Source organism: Prionailurus viverrinus, chromosome D2 (assembly GCF_022837055.1).
Source record: "Prionailurus viverrinus isolate Anna chromosome D2, UM_Priviv_1.0, whole genome shotgun sequence".
Lineage (NCBI taxonomy): Eukaryota > Metazoa > Chordata > Mammalia > Carnivora > Felidae > Prionailurus > Prionailurus viverrinus.
Window position 1 is genome coordinate 80,716,487 of NC_062571.1, and position 16,040 is coordinate 80,732,526.

General features: G+C 51.6%; 1 protein-coding gene and 1 long non-coding RNA gene across 2 annotated transcripts; one reads left to right on the top strand and one right to left on the bottom strand.

Moving 5' to 3' along the window:
- Positions 1–7,162: 7,162 nt before the first annotated feature.
- Positions 7,163–9,778, bottom strand: NKX1-2 (NK1 homeobox 2). Its single transcript, XM_047826004.1, has 2 exons — positions 9,565–9,778; positions 7,163–7,893 (listed from the first exon to the last, which is right to left on the bottom strand). Exons 1-2 carry the CDS (start codon positions 9,776–9,778, stop codon positions 7,163–7,165), a joined length of 945 nt encoding a protein of 314 aa, XP_047681960.1.
- On the top strand, positions 9,064–12,605 carry LOC125148192 (uncharacterized). The gene is made up of 3 exons (XR_007145449.1): positions 9,064–9,298; positions 11,071–11,176; positions 11,554–12,605. It is a non-coding gene; the product is annotated as an uncharacterized LOC125148192 (long non-coding RNA).
- Positions 12,606–16,040: the final 3,435 nt, after the last annotated feature.

Consider the following 16,040-nt stretch of genomic DNA (forward strand, 5'->3'; position numbering starts at 1 on the left):
TTTTGATGGTTACTTTGAAACCTTCCTGCACATTGGTGGTAATTTGGGACCTCATGACTGTGGTGCTCTCAAAGTGCAGCCTAACTGTCCCCCAGACCCGGCCCCTTTTGCCTTAGGATCTGCAGGTTATTTACAAGTAAAGACAGGGTGCCTGGGTGGCTCAGTCAGTTGAGCATCTGACTTCAGCTCAGGTCATGATCTCGCAGTTCATGAGTTTGAGCCCCGCGTCCGGCTCTGTGCTGACAGCTCAGAGCCTGGAACCTGCTTTGGATGTTTTCTCTCCCTCTCTCTCTGCCCCTTCCCCAACCACACTCTGTCTGTCTGTCTCGCTCTCTCTCTGTCTCTGTCTCTCAAAAATGAATGAATGTTAAAAAAAAATTTTTTTTAAGAAAATAAAAGCAAAGAGAACAGCAGCTCCTTTTGTAAATGTATTAACTACACATGAAAGAAAATGACTCACAAGAAGGGAATCGATTTTGTAAAATAAATAATTTTACAAGATTGTCCACTCAGCTCTTTTGTGTGGACTGTCTACTGTCCTCTCCCGCCCCCTGTGTTCTTGGCCAGAGTAAATCTCGCAAAGGATGAGCACTGTGTAATCAGCAGCTGCCCGGGAGAGCATTTATTGGGGTGCCTGGCTGGCCCAGAGGAGCATGCTGACTCTTGATCTCAAGGTCATGAGTTCCAGCCCCACATGGGGTGTAGAAGTTACTTAAATAAATAAAACTTAAAAAAAAAAAAAAAGAGCACTTATTGAAAATGCAGTCCCCAGGGTGCCCGGCTGGCTCAGTTATTAGAGCCTGTGACTCCTGATCTCAGGGTTTTAAATTTGAGCCCCACATGGGGTGTAGAGATTACTTAAAAACAAAATCTTTAAGGGGCGCCTGGGTGGCTCAGTAGGTTCAGGGTCTGACTTCGGCTCAGGTCATGATCTCACAGTTCGTGAGTTCGAGCCCCGCATTGGGCTCTGTGCTGACAGCTTAGAGCCTGGAGCCTGCTTCAAATTCTATGTCTCCCCCTTTCTCTGCTCCTCCCCCGCTCATGTTCTGTCTCTCTCTCCTTCAAGAATAAACAAAAACGTTAAAAAAAAATCCCAAGGTTGGGCCTTGGTCCAACCCCTCGGTTACCTACATAAGCCAATCTCTACACTGGCAAGAAGAACCTTAACAATTACTAAGAGCATATATGTGCCTCTTGGAGGCTTAGACATTTGAGGAAACTCGCCTCAGATTGCATAGCTGGTAAGTGGCAGAGGGAAAATAAAGGGTCCTTTTTACTTTTTTTTTAATGTTTATTTTTGAGAGAGAAATAGAGAGAGAGAAACAGAGAGTAAGCAGAGGAGGGGCAGAGAGAGAGGGAGTCACAGAATCGGAAGCGGTCTCTAGGCTCTGAGCTGTCAACACAAGAGCCAGAGGCAAGGCTCAAACTCACGAGCCATGAGATCGTGAGCCGAGCCAGTCTGTCGCTTAACAGACTGAGCCACCCAGGTGCCCCATGGGTTGTCTTCTTTTTGTCTCCACAAACCACCATGATCACAGAAAAGATAGGAATACACAGACTGTAACCTACCCTGTGTCTGGGAACTCAATTGACTTAAATTTCCACCATCCAAAACAGTTGGCACAGAATGGGTGCTCAGTACAAGTCTGGCAGGAAGGAAGGAGGAGGGGGAGGGAGGACGGAGGAACAATGGCATACCCTTTCTTTCCAACACTGATACTTAGCTATAACTACTGCTTCAGGGTCCTCTGTCCCTCTCTCTCGGCCGCTCCCCTGCACTCTCTTTCTCTCTCTCTCTCTCTCAAAAATAAACTTTTTTTAAATGCCCAAGCAGCGCTCAGATCATTAAAAAAAAATTACCAAATATTTTATATGACTGGTGGCCTCATGTACAATTTAAATCAGCCTGGAGTCATCAGGCCCAGCTTTCAGGCTCTGCTCTTCTCTTACTGTGAGACCTTAGGCGAGTCTCATAACCTCGCCGAGTCTCAGTTTCTTCGGTAACACGGACAACCTGGGGCAAGTCCCCTCCTCTCTAAGACTCAGTTTGTCTTACCAGTGGGCAGACGTGACAGGGCATTCACCGAAACAGATCGCCAATGGCCAACAGGCATATATGGAGAGGCAGTCAACATCCTTAGCCGTCAGGAAATGAAAGTTAAAACCAGAGTGCGATGCCTACTACATAGCTTCCAGGACCATCAGATGGAAAAGGTGGTCAATACTATATGTTGGGAGGATGTGGAACACCTGGAACTCTCCTCCCTTGCAGGTGGGAATGGAAATTGCCCCCACACGCTGGAAGACTGGTTGACTGTATCCAAAGCTAGGCATCTGCGCACCCAGTAACCCCACTGCTGGATACATTATCAACGGAAATAGGAAGATATGTTTACCAAAAGATGTGTGTAAGACAGTTCAATCAAAATAATGAAGGAGTATTTGATCCCCCACCACCAGTAGAATGGATAAATGAGTTGTGTCTACAGTGCTATGCTAACAGTAATAGGAATGAATAATCTACAACTATATGCCACACAACATGGATGAAACTCATAAATAATGTTGAGCAAAGACAGCCAGGCACAAAGAGTATATATACTGCAGGATTCCTTTTCCATAATTAAAAGAAAAAGAAAACGAGGCACAAGTAATCTGTGCTTTCGGATGTCCGTGGGGCAGGTAATCACTGGAAGGGGACACAAGGGGGCTCTGAGATGCTCATCCTGTTCTGTTTCTTGATCTGGATGCTGATTATAAAGGTATATTTTTTTTTCAAGATTTTATTGTTAAGCAATCTCTACACCCGAAGTGGGGCTTGAACCTGCAACCCCGAGATGAATAGTCACACGCTCCACTGACTGAGCCAGCCACGTGCCCCTAGGAAGGTGTATTCTGTTTGTGAAAAGGCACCAAGCTGTACGCGTCGGGTATTTTCAGTTTTCTGTATGTTTATTATGCTGCAGTAAAAATTTTGTAAATGAGGTGGTCGGGCTAGGTACAGCGTGCTTACTGTCCTTCCCGGCGTCAAGCTGGGAGTAACAACTACCTTCAGTGTGCCAGGAACTAAGTGTTTTCCATACAAATTGTTCATCTGAGCTAGGCACCACGGTGAGGAAACTGAGGCCCAAGACACAGGGAACTTGCCAAGTTCATATATGGACTCGGGGGTGGAAGTGGCTTCGAACCCAGCCACGCAGAGGTCACGGGCCTCACCTGTGGTCCTTGATGACCACAGCCCCAGAGAACCAGGGAGGGTTAGGTATGGGGAAGCCTGGCTTTCTCCAGCTGGCATTCCCCTCCCACTTCCTGCAGGGACCGAGTCCTCCTGTCTCCAAGGCTCCCTCTCCCTTTGTCTCCACAACTGGGCTGCCGGGGGATTTTCTTCCAACTAGAAGCAAGAAGGGACATTTCCTATTTCTCTTTCCCTGAATCTGGTCTTCCCACTTCATTCACGCTTAAATGCTTCCCTTCAGTTGACCTTAAGGGGGAATTATGTTGTTGTTTGTAAGTTTTTAATGTTTATTTTATTTTTGAGAGACAGAGTAGAGTGTGAGCAGGGGAGGGACAGAGAGAGGGAGACACAGAATCTAAAACAGGCTCCAGGCTCTGAGCTGTCAGCATAGAGCCCGACATGGGGCTCGAACCTGAGATCACAACCTGAGCCGAAATCAAGAGTTGGACGCATAACCGACTGAGCCACCCAGGCACCCTGAGGGGGAATTATGTTTTTAAGTGTACTTATTAGCATTTATTGAAGAATATCTTGTTGGCCTATTGATAATTTTTAAAACTAGTTCAGGGGCACCTGGGTGGCTCTGTCGATTAAGCGTTTGACTTCCACTCAGGTCATGATCCTGCGGTTTGTGAGTTCGAGCCCCGCGTTGGGCTCTGTGCTGACAGCCTGGAGCCTGCTTTGGATTCTGTGTCTCCTTTTCTCTCTCTGCTCCTCCCCCACTTGTACTCTGTCTCTCTCTGTCTATCAAAAATAAATAAATGTAAAAAAAATTTTTTTTAACTAGTTCAATAGATGCTTAGCAGTTATTTCTAAAAAGACAAATACACTAAATTGATCCGTGCCCATAAAACGGATGGGGATTTCTCAACGTATGAGACGCTCTCCACTCACTCCCCTTCTTCTTGGCTGTGGGGTTTCAAGTGGGGATCTGAAATGGTCATTTTTTAACATCAGAAATCTATGACCAATGGATGGCGCAACTCCAAAAAGTGATCTACCAGGCACTTTATAAGGTACTAAGAACTTGCAAAGTAAGTCTAGGAAGTTAATGTCCTAAAAATCTGGTACATAGGTGTTGATTTAATTTGTAGCCACTAACAAAATTCTGTAAGATGCTTCACTTTTGCTTTGAAAATGGCCCTGTTGGGGCGCCTGGGTGGCTCAGTCGGTTAAGCGGCCGACTTCGGCTCAGGTCATGATTTCGCGGTCTGTGAGTTCGAGCCCCTCGTCGGGCTCTGTGCTGACAGCTCAGAGCCTGGAGCCTGTTTCGGATTCTGTGTCTCCCTCTCTCTGACCCTCCCCTGTTCATGCTCTGTCTCTCTCGTCTTAAAAATAAATAGACGTTAAAAAAAAAATTTTAAAAAAAAATGGCCCTGTGTGTTTGTATATACTGCCTGCCAGGGTAGCCATCCGTGTATGTTTGGCATGGGTTTGGCAAAGTACCTAACCTGGCATGAAAAAGTAGTGTTAGGGTGGAGATACCCTCAATTTGTGAATATTAGCTGGCGAGGGGAGGGGACACATACATACAAACTCTGATAATTACAAAAATAGTTGAAAACTTTGCTAAGAGAAAACAAGAAACAGTTAAATGAGAAAGCATTACAAAAAGGATTTATTAGACAAACACATCCATGGATTTGGTTGGAAAGCCACGGGGCCTTTCAAAGCAGCACAAATCCAAAGTCACACACTTGGAGCATTACTCTGCTACAAGGTGTCCTAACAGGAAAGGTCAAGAATGACAGCACTTCAAGCTAGTCCGCAGATAAGCTTCCCGCCTCCCTCCCTAGTCCCTCTCTTCCGATTGGAGTCTTCTGGGATTCTGGTACCTGAGAGATGAAATGTTTCCACATCTTATGGAAATTCAGCTTCTCGTTACAGATCTTGCCTCTGTGTACTTGAATTGCCTGTTTGTGACACATGGGTGTTGCTTTTCAGAAACCAAGGAGCAGTTATTGAGGGAGTGTTTATCAACGCGTAAAGTGAATAAAATGTTCTCTACCATAGTAACTGCATTTTTAATCTCATCTGGCATCAATTGTCTTTTAGAAACAATGCACTGTTTGGGGACACTCTTCTTTAAAATAGAAGGAAAAGAGTAATTAGTAAATAATACGCAATTAAATGATACACATTCTCAAATCTTGTGAGAGTCCTGTGAATACGGAGTCTTCATTGAATTTGGCATAAGGGAGGGGGGATATTTTCTATCATTTCTGATAACCATAGAACTAGATATTTCAAAATTATGATATCATGTCTTCATGATACCAAACTGCATGTACTTTAGAAGCAGCCCGTGATCATTAAATTTAATTTTTAATGGCAACAGGATGCTATCCACGTAGATATCAGCAGGCCTCAAATAATCAAATCCAGGTAAGGAAGAAATAAACGTGACCTAGTTAGGCAGAGCTGGGTTTCTGAGATATGAGCTTCAAACACATTACATAGAAAACGAAAAGCAGCATTCCAAACAAGTCTGGCACGAGAATTTTACAGAGTACCTAATTTTTTAAGGGAGAAAAAAGTAGCAGTTGGAACTAAGGGCCATACGTTAAGCTGTGGCAGTTGAATCCATTATGGGTACCATTTTGCTTCTGCTTTAGCCCAAGAAATACTTCCTTCACACCCTTGACAACCCTTCACATGTTCACCATGCCATCAGAGAGTCTGTTTGGAACAAGAATTGCTCTCGATGAAGCTCTAATAATGTTGAGTTTGTGCTTTTAAAAAACAGCCCAGCAGGCATTCACTTTCGAATGTCCCCTCTCTGTAAAGACACCTTTCATACCATTCTTTTCTAATCTGATACTCTAATAGGAACTTTTGCCTGCTGCTCAAAAAAAAAGTCCAGTTCATGACAGTCACGTGTGCTGGAGGAGCTCAGCTCTCCCAGCTTTTGGTTCACTATTTGCGGGCCTAGGAATTGCCGGGACCGACGTAGGAGCCAGGACTGAAGTTTTAAGAATATCAAAGATTGGAAATCAAAACAGGCAGCCTGAGGCATAGGCTTCGAACCACGGGTCCCTTCCTTATCATTTTTACGCGTTTGAGGCCATTGCCTGGTTCGGGAAACTGCTCAGAAAACGTGCAGCGCGGCGGACTGTGTCTGCGTTAGCAGGTAAGCCCGGCCACAAAGCCATTACGTTTCCTAGCAGAGACTTCTAGGGCTTCTCAGAAAAGAGACCTAGTCTCTCAGGAGAGTCCGTTTGGAACAAGAATTGTGCTCAAGTCCCAATCTGAAATGAAAATCTAAAAACGTAGAAATGTGTGCATCTGAAAAATAGTCCATTTCACCGCGGCAGTGTGTGCTCGTGGACCCAGCTCGTTCAATATTTGGGAGGAAGCCTTGGTTTGGGGCCAATAATCAAGTACGAAAAGGGAGACCATCCGCTCCGAAAAGGGCAAGCTGCTTACCACGTGTGTGAGCTAAAATGTTCGAAGATTCCATCCTAATTGTGAGCGACCCGTGGGCAGGAAGTCTCGGGTCCCCGGCATCTGCAACCCAGCTGCGCGGCAGTGTTAGCCCTGCTCGGGACACCCAGACCCTCAAAAGGAGCCCTTGAACCGAATGGAGCCTGACCCAAAGCGAAGAGCCAAGTTCAGAAACGCGAAGCTCTGAGGACAGCCTTCATCTCGGGGCACTTTTAAAGACGGCAGATCCTTGATCCCCTTTGCGGATCTCGTGGATTCAGGGGGTCGGCGCGGCGGCAAGGGGCGCTGCGGGAGTCGGCAGGCGGCCTCTCCCTGCCCTCCGGTGGCGCCTCCCCACAGCTGGAAAGGAAGCGGCGCGCAGACACCCGCTCACCACGAGGGGGCGGGCCGTGCACGTCGGCGCCCCTCGGTGGAACCGGGACCACACGACGCCGCCAGTCATTTGTGAGTCCCGACGAAGTGGACCCCCGAGAAGCTCCAGGTTCATAGGTGCGGGGTGTAGAAAGGGGTCAGGTAGGAGGGTCCGAGGAAGGACGCAAAGGGGCCCCCGGCGGCGGCGGCGGTCGTCGGCGGGAAGGAGGTGGCGGCTGGGAAGAGCACGTTGGCCGCCGAGTAGGAGGGGAAAGTCTGGAAGGGCAGCGCGCCCGGCCCGGGGGCGCCGGAGCTGCCTCCCGAGCCGCCGCCGCCCGCCGCGGCTGCCGTTCCGGGCGCCCCGGGCTGGGGCGCGCCGCTCCCCGCCTGCGCCGCACCGTCGGCGCCCGGGTTCTGCTTCTTCCACTTGGTCCTGCGGTTCTGGAACCAGATTTTGACCTGCGTCTCGGTGAGGCTGAGCGACAGCGCGAGGTTCAGGCGCTCGCACACGGACAGGTAGCGCGTGGCCCGGAACTTGTTCTCCAAAGCCACCAGCTGCTCGTAGGTGAAGGCGGTGCGCGCGCGCCTGGGCTTGGCGCAGCGGGGCTCCGTGCGCCGGCGCCGGGGCCGCGGGGAGTCGGGCGAGCCCGGGGAGCCCGCCAGCCCGCCGGGGGCCCGCTCCCCCGCCGCCAACGCCGCCGCCCGGGACTCGGGGGAACGCGCCGGGTCCGCTTCCAGGCGCGCGGCCCGCTCCCTCCGCCGCCGCCGCCCCGCGTCCTCGGCCTCCTCCTCCTCCTCCTCGGCCTCCTCGGCCTCCGAGCCCTCCAAGGGGGACGCCGCGCCCGCGCCGCGGTCCGCAGCATCTAGTGGAAAAGGGGGCGGGTGACCAGAAGCCCCGCACGACCCAGCCCCTCCGGGTCCCCAGACCTCCTCCTCCTCCTGTTCTTTTTCAGAGCCCCCAGGTCGGCCCCTCTCCGGCACCGCGCTCCCCCTCCCCCACCCCCACCCCCGCGACCACACATCCTCGCAAGCCAGGATTTGGGGTTTAGGGGTGCGGTATCCTCTTGCCCTTTACTCAGCTGCCGCCTAGCTGACTTCCAAGAAGTGTGTTTTGAATGAATGAGTGACACCTTGCATTAAGAAAAAATAATGACCATATTGGACAATATTGGGAGGGTAGGATCACTGTACGTTGAGACATCGAAATGTCAAGTGCTTTTAGGGCTGTGTCTCTCTGGTCGCTAGAAGCCTATTTTGGTCTGGAACTCGTAGCAATTAAAAAAGAAGTTATTAACCCCCCCCCCCCCTTAAAGTGAAATTCCCTCTTTCCCATCTTCTCTCTCCTGCCGTGTTAATAGAGTTTCAGATTTGTGCGGGGCCGGATCGATAGATGTCATCTATTAAAGGTAAGTTTTAATCGAACAATATTAGGATCAGACAGGGAAAGGGGGTTTGAAGTCGGTACCTGCAAGCTGCGGGCAGGAGATATGCAGGCGCCAGTAATAGAATATCGATCATGGAGGTGGGGGGAGGGGAGAGCGGCCCCTCCGAGGGGCGATCCGAACAATTACCAGGCAGACTACCCTGGCCCAAGCGCAGCCGCCAGAGGCGCCCGGAGGCCCAGACAATCACTGCCAAACTTGGGGAGGAGAAGCGGGGGGCTGTGCCACATCCAGCGTCTCTCGGACCTGCGCCCGGACTCAGCGTCTCTCCAGGGAGCCTCGTGCCCACGCTTCACCCAGCCCGGATCCTGCTGTCTTTTGTCCTACCTTCCGGGCACACAAACTCTCCCAGGCTTCTCATCAAGTGTCCACCAGAGTTAGGTCAAAATGTTTCGAGGAGAGAGGACCACGGCGGCCTCCCCTCGCCCCACTCCATCCCTGATCCCACCCCAGTCAATGGTTGGGTCTGGGGAGAGAGAGCGCTTGGGGCAGCGGCATCTCTGCAGGTGTCTCTATGGTGGGAAGGGCGGTTGGAAGTGGGCACGCGGTGCCTAAACCTGACCTCGCACTCACGAAGACCCCTCCACATGATTTCACCTCTGTTTCCTCAATCATAAAATGGAGGCAGTATTCATGATGTTCTGTACCTCGTGGGTTCTGAAGTTTTCCATGACTTTTATCCCCGTCTCTAGGCTAGGCCCTGGCCCGTAGCGGGCGCATTAAATGCCCGATAAATGAGTGAGCCTGGATAATAAGGTGGACGCCCGCTGTTGAGTTTCCACTGCCGAGCAAAAAAACAGAACTGTGGCGCTTAGTGACTTGGCCGGTGAGTAGGGACCAGCTTTGGTAGGCAAATCCCTGACCCAGGATGTTGGGGGCCTCTTTTCTGCCTCAATTCAGTTCCGACACAGAGGCAAGGCAACACTTTGTACCTCGTCCCGGGTGGCCTTCTCCCTTTGGCGAACGCTCCGCTAAGGGCCGCTCACTCTGTCCCTGGTTGCCCTCCCCCTCTCCCCCCGCGCGCCTCCAACTCCCCCATGGCATCATCTGGGCTGAGGCTTCCCGGAACTGGGGACCGCTTCGCATCCTTACCAGGGGTCTCCCGCTGCCGAGCTGAGTCCCCCGGGCTGGCGTCCTTCCCCGCTTCGGCCTCTGCCAAACTTTTCTTGGCTTCCCGGGGAGCAGGACGCATGGCCGGGAGCGCAGCGCGGGTGAATTTCTGCGGGTCCAGGATGTCCAGGACAGAGAAGGAAATCTTGTGGTGGGCGGGAGCCGCCTTGGCCCCGCCGTCCTGCCATGCCAGCATGCCCGCCGCCCGCGGGCCCGAGGCCGGCGGCGCGGGGTCCGGGATGGCCGCGCTTGGGCTTGCCTTCGGCTGTGGCGGGGCCGCCGCTCTCCGGCCAGTAGGAGGGTCGCGGCGGCCAAGTGAAGCCGGGGAGGGGGGCGCGGGGGCGGGGCTGGGCGAGAGCCGCGGGGGCGCAGCGCCGGGATTGGCACTTGCTCGGCCCGGGCCCCCACCACGTGCAGGGCGCGCTCGCCGCAGCCCCACGACTGTCCCGCGCCGCGCGGGGGCCGCTGGCCTCGGCACGGGGGCGCCTGCGTGAGCCCGGCGCGCGCGCCCGCCCCTACACCGCCGCCGGCTCCGCGCGCCTCCGCCCGACCCACGGGGACTGCTGGCGTGCGCGAGCGAGGGATCGCGCTACGATTCCCTCCTGGGGGACACCCCCGCCCCCCCCCCCCACACACACTGACTTGCGCTTGCATTTGTGACTTTTCCCCCGTGACTTTGAATTGGGGATGTAATTGAGGCCAGCGCTGATTACTCGAAGGCAACGCTCAGCACATCTGCCGCGCCTGTGGATCACAGGGGTGACCTCAGACCTGGTCACCTCGGACTGAAAGGCTCTAACGTTCTCACGGTTTACGGTTCACAATGCCCCGGGGCTTGCGCGATCTCGTTTGATTCTCTGAGCATCCCTGTGAGGTGGGAGTGGCCCGGCAAAACTATTATCCCCGTTTAAAGATGAGGACATTGAGGTTCAAAGATGAGGAGTTGCCCAGGGTTACTGTTGACTGGTGACAGCGTCCGGATTCGAACCTAGGTCTTCTTTTTCCGGACCTGTATCCTTTCCAGTATATCCTGCCATCTCAGGAATGAAGGGAGAAAGTTCTTCCCTTCTGCCCCCAGCCGGAGCCTAGCCCAGCAGGGTCAGGAGAGCTGGAGGGGTTTTGGAGAGAGGTCCAACCACCCCCCCCCCCGCCCCCCGCCAGGGTGCCCCGCCGCTGTGGAAACCGTGTCAGGTTGCGGGTTCAAAGCCAGGGGAGGGAGATGCCCTGGTGAGGCCCGGTGAGCCAGGCGAGGGTGGCTGCCCCCGGCTTGCTGAGACGCCAAGCATAACCCTGATGCCCTTCAGCCCTTCTTCCCAGTTACAGATTCAATCATTTGCAACAGAAATTGGGTCTCTGGGACCCAGGTTGCATCTCTGACCCCCATCTCCTTCTAGCCCCAGGAGGAAAAAGGTTAAAAGATGCTTGTCTGGTTTGAATTTGAAGTCAGAGAACAGAGATAATTGAAAGGGCTCCCATCTGCCCCGCCAGGTCCCATGGAATGATGCACATCCAGTCCTTGGGGGAAACTTCCCCCAGCCACGTCCATCTTAACATTCCTTTTTCCTCTCATCGCTTGGGGAGCGGTCTATGAGCAGTAAGTATTTATCCCAGCGGCAAATTCTGAGGTTTCTCCCACCCCTCTTCCCAGAACCACTTCAAACTCTGCTGTTCCTTTCTTCTTCCCTGCCCCATGGGGCTCCCAAACAATGACTTGGCAATTAATATGGTCCGAGAAGGTAGCAGTAGGAAGAGGTGGAGAAACTGGCCCATTAAAGTGCGGGCGTGGGTGGGGCGCTGTTAATCCCATCTGTTGTTGAAGAGAAGACCCTATCTGCCGGTTTCTCGTAGCTTTTCTCATTCAAACCTGTGGCCCCTCCCAGAGGCGGCCCCTCTATTCCCTGCCGACTTTAAAGCCCTGCCGAAATTCAAACCAGCTCTCGTTCTAAAGCCTGATGGATTGTGCTTTTACAGGAAAGCAGGAAAGGAAGTGCCCTGCCCGAGCCCCCTGGCCCACCTCCCACCAGAGGCAATGCACGCCCTGTGAACACCAAAGAGAAGGTGGCCCTGGAACTAAACAGTGGCACCCGGGACCCTGGAATGCACATCACAGAACCTTCCTGAACACATGCCCATTAGGGTATTTTGCTTTCTGCTTTGACAGCTCTTTCTCACCCAGATCACACGCTTTTTTCTTTTTTAATTTCCTTTTCTTTCTCCCTCCCTCCCTATATTGATCCCAGCTCCCTTTTACTTTTTCCCACCCACATTCATATTTTTTCATATCTAGGTTCTTCAGGGTAGAAAGAGATCTGCTTAAGGTAGCTCCAGAATGGGCACCTGTGGCATCCCATAGTCCTTCTTCTGTTCTCCTGTTGGCAACCTTGAGGCCATTTTCACGGGAAGATGGGCTGTCATTCCAGAGGCACCTCATACCCAAACCAGAGGGACAGGGATGGCTGCAGACAGCTAAGAGCCATCCCAGCCTGGGTCATTTCCATTTTCGCTTTATAAATTGCCTCAAAAGAATTTTGTTTCAATGATACGAATCCCCTTTCCTTTGGGGTCCGCAGGTGTCACATATAGAAAAGGAGCAGAAAAGGGAGAAGCAACAAATTGGAGACAAAGTCAAGGACGCATAAAGGCCACGTTCGTTAAGACTCAATCTTTAATAACTTCTTTTAGTTATTATCAATTTTTCCTGGCCCTTTATTATTATTTTTTTTCATCTCTCTTTCTAATACGTGTGTTCAGTGCAGCTCAGGTTATGTGCTTGGCTTCTGGAAATAGATGATGCAAAAGAAACACTGTAGTGTGTACCAGCAGCATTGAAGGAATAGAAAATGCTCCCTTTTACCCATTTTAGAGAGAACCACCCCACCCAACAGACAGGCAAAATTCTGCAATTTGGCGAGGGGCGGGGGAGGCCTTAGGGAATTGTCTTTCTGGCCACCGGCTTTGTGAATGACCAGGAGGCAGTGAGACCTCCGATTGGTACAATTTGGCCTTGTGTTCACTCGCTAATGTCCTCACCCACGTATTTATACCCGAGGTGTTCCTGTATAATAAATATATCCATATCCAGCAAGCCACCTTCCCTTTGTGCATGGAGTTGATTTGTTTTTTCAACGTGGGCATTAAAATTCTGCCTGAGTGCTGTCTTTAAATTGCTTTGATGCTAGGTGGGTTCCCACCCTGACCTGTCCTGATGGCAACTGATGGCCGTAACAAGCTCGGGATCAATATTCATAGCGGGTGTCCTGGGCTGATAACACTGTCCAAGACAATGTTCACTATCAGTGCAGACAGCTGAGATATTGCGCCATTAGGGATGTTGTGTTAAATAACCTGATCCATTTCTGGGGCTATTTAATGAATTTCACAGTTTAGATAGTATCTTTAAGGAGAAGGCAAAGGCTATTCCGGAGGCACTGATGCAAATCAATGGTGCCAAGCTTCCCAAGCTATTCCACAAACAAAGTGGCCTATAATTCCGGCACAGCCTTGAAGAGCTGTTGCCTGAGACATGAACAGTGTTAACACGGAAAGAATTTGCTATTTATGCAGAGGGAGAGCAATATTATGAGCCGTGTCAAAGCACCTTAGATAACATCTTACGTTCCTGCAATAAAATAAACAAATTCTCTAGGTAAAACCCTGCAGTTCTGGGCCAGCCCCCTGGGCAGGACCTATAATATGCCAAAGAGACAGCTTCATAAGGCACGGCTTGGTGACAAAGGGAGAGAAGTCAACTGCAGGGATAGCCTTGTGGGCAACCCCATTACTCATGACCTCAGCCAGTTTTCCCCAAGATGTATTTCAATTCAGAAATGGTCTGCAAAATGGGAGGGGGGGGGGGGATGGAAGGCACTGGATTTTAAAAGGAAACTACTGATAACAGCAGAATCAGTTGTTAACGTTTACTTGACTCTATACCCCTTGTTGCTGGAGAGTTCATTTACAATTAAAGGCTAGCATTTACAGTTTCCCACCAGGGCTTTGAACTCTGACTGCCAAGCAGAGCAAGTTCTTTTAAAAACCCACCTTGGAGGTTTTCACTTGTGAAAGCTCAAACAGTAGCCTTCCCACCGTCCCCCATTGCAACCAAAACAAAAATGTGTACTTAGCATAGTTTGCTCTAGGAAATCAGTATTTCTTCTTGGAAATCAACAGGTTACAAAAAAAAAAAATCAACTTCTTTATCTCAGCAATGTTGAGGAAGCATCAAAGAAGGGGATAAAGCAGGGGTTACATTGATAAGTAGAATCCATGTTAATTTTTTTCCGATAATGACGATATTAATAATAGCTGCTCTTTTGGGGAACTTGCTCTGAACCAGGCACTCGGCCAAGCTCTTTGCTTATTCGGGGTTTTTTCATTTCATCCTCCCCACAACCCCACGAAGCAGGCACTGTTATTATCCCCGATTTGCCCATGACCCCAGAGCGAGGAAGTGGTGAAGCTAAGATCTGAACCTGGGCGGTGAGATTTCGGAACCCGCTTTGGTAAAATTCTGATTAAGGAAATCACATTGCTGCCCCAGGGTGAAATCTAATCTCAGACTTTGATCGAATGGCTTTCCTTCAAAGTTACACACGGAGCTGGGATATGTGAGAGGCCCTGCCAGGAAATAACTAAGCCCAACACTACCTAGGAGGAGACTGTGGCGCAGGTTTGGGGATCCAGCTTTGGCTCTTACATTCAGTGTTTTTTCCTACTGTTTTACGATATTCCCGGGAGGAGCCCAAGACACGGGGATTGCCAGGCAAACCAAATTGCTCTGGGCATCTGGAAAAATAGAGACATGTAATTGGAAGAAGGAGAATGGGGGAGAAATGCCAAGTGACAAGCTGAGGACATATTGGGTGAGAAGTGATGAGGGAGGGACAGGGCCAGAAGGAAGAGGGACGCGAATGAATGCAGTCTGGGCTGTTGCTCACTGTGAGCATCGAATGCCGTGTTAATGCCCTTCCGAAGGGAGACACCGCGTGCAGAATAAAGACAGGAGCCAAGGTGGCACTTTGCAAATATATGAAGCATCTGCTTCCCTGTTGAATGGAGATGAGTATGATCGTCATTCTTAGGCAAGTGTCCTGCAAGGTAAGTGTCAAAGCCCTCTGTTCCCCACATCTGTGCCTAAATTTCATGCTTCCTTCTTCTTCTTCTCCTCCTCCTCCTCCTCCCCCTCCCCCTCCTCCTTCTTCTTCTTCAATGTTTATTTGTTTTTGAGAGAGAGAGAGAGAGAGAGAGAGAGAGCATGAGCAGGGGAGGGGCAGAGGGAGAGGGAGACACAGAATCTGAAGCAGGCTCTAGGCTCTGAGCTGTCAGCACAGAGCCCGATGCAGGGCTCAAACGTTCCCACGAGCCGTGACATCATGACCTGAGCCAAAGTTGGACGCTTAACTGACTGAGCCACCCAGGCACGCCCCTAAATTTCATGCCCTTAACTTCTAGTCCCTGGTCCCCCTGCCCCTAGCTTTGCCTTCTCCCCAAGCTCTTCACCTCACGTGGGTGTGCAGACTGCAGCCCTGAGAGCACCTGGCCGTGGCCGTGGCCTAAACCAGTAAACCCAGCTGGAGTGCCAGTGTTCCCCGACCTGGGGCTGCTGTGACTCCACCGGGTGGGTGGCGGCCTTGTAAGAATGCCGATCAGCGCTGCCTGATCTCCATGCTGCCCCCAAGTAGCTGGGAAGCTGGATTCCTATGTGACGAGTCCAAAGTTTCCAATGCTGGCAAGCAATTCAAAATGTTGAAAAACCATCAGAAGCACATCTGTGGGTCACAAGTCGGCTACCTCAGCTGGGCTCACGCCGAGGGACCTCACCTGATTCACCAGGGCTCGTGGCATTTCTGTGGCTATCGTGGTCCGCGGGGTGAAGACCAAATGCCTTAGCACCGAGCAGGGGGTGGGGGTTCTTCACAATCCAACCCCACTCACTGCCTGGTCCCCGCACGGTGGTGTTCCATGTGAGATGTGTGTGGGTCTCCTGCCCACACGTGCTGCCTTCTCGGAGACTCTGCCCAGCCTCTGGATCCCGGCGACTGGTCAGTGGGCCAGGGGAGCAGAGGGGACACCCAGCCTTTGGGCTGGCCCATTCCTGGGCTGCCTAAAGCAGTCAGCTCAACCAGGTGACCTGGCTGAGTCAGACCCCAGGAGTCCGATCCCAGAGTCTGATCGAGACCCAATGGCACATTTCCTGCCAGTGGTGGGAGCTTGAGCTCAGTGGGCAAGAAATATGGAGACAGGGTGGCCATCGTGGGGCCACATGATCACGGACGGTATGAGGCAGTAGACACTCGGCCTGAGCTGCGAGAGCAGAACAGAACACATGTGCGGAGCGAAGCAGGGAATCTGTAAGAGACACTAGCAGATGGGCGAGCACCAGCCCCTGCCTGAGTTCCACGCCTCCAGAGGCGGCTGTGCAGGGGCTTCTGGGTCCCCAGGAGCCTCTGTGTATCCTT

What these genes read in the sequence shown, in the direction of transcription:
- NKX1-2 (XM_047826004.1), bottom strand. Translation starts at nt 9,778, where the DNA reads ATGCTGGCATGGCAGGACGGCGGGGCCAAGGCGGCTCCCGCCCACCAC. An exon ending in TCGGCAGCGGGAGACCCCTG is followed by an intron (nt 7,894 to 9,564) that starts GTAAGGATGCGA and finishes CTTTTCCACTAG; the next exon opens with ATGCTGCGGACCGCGGCGCG.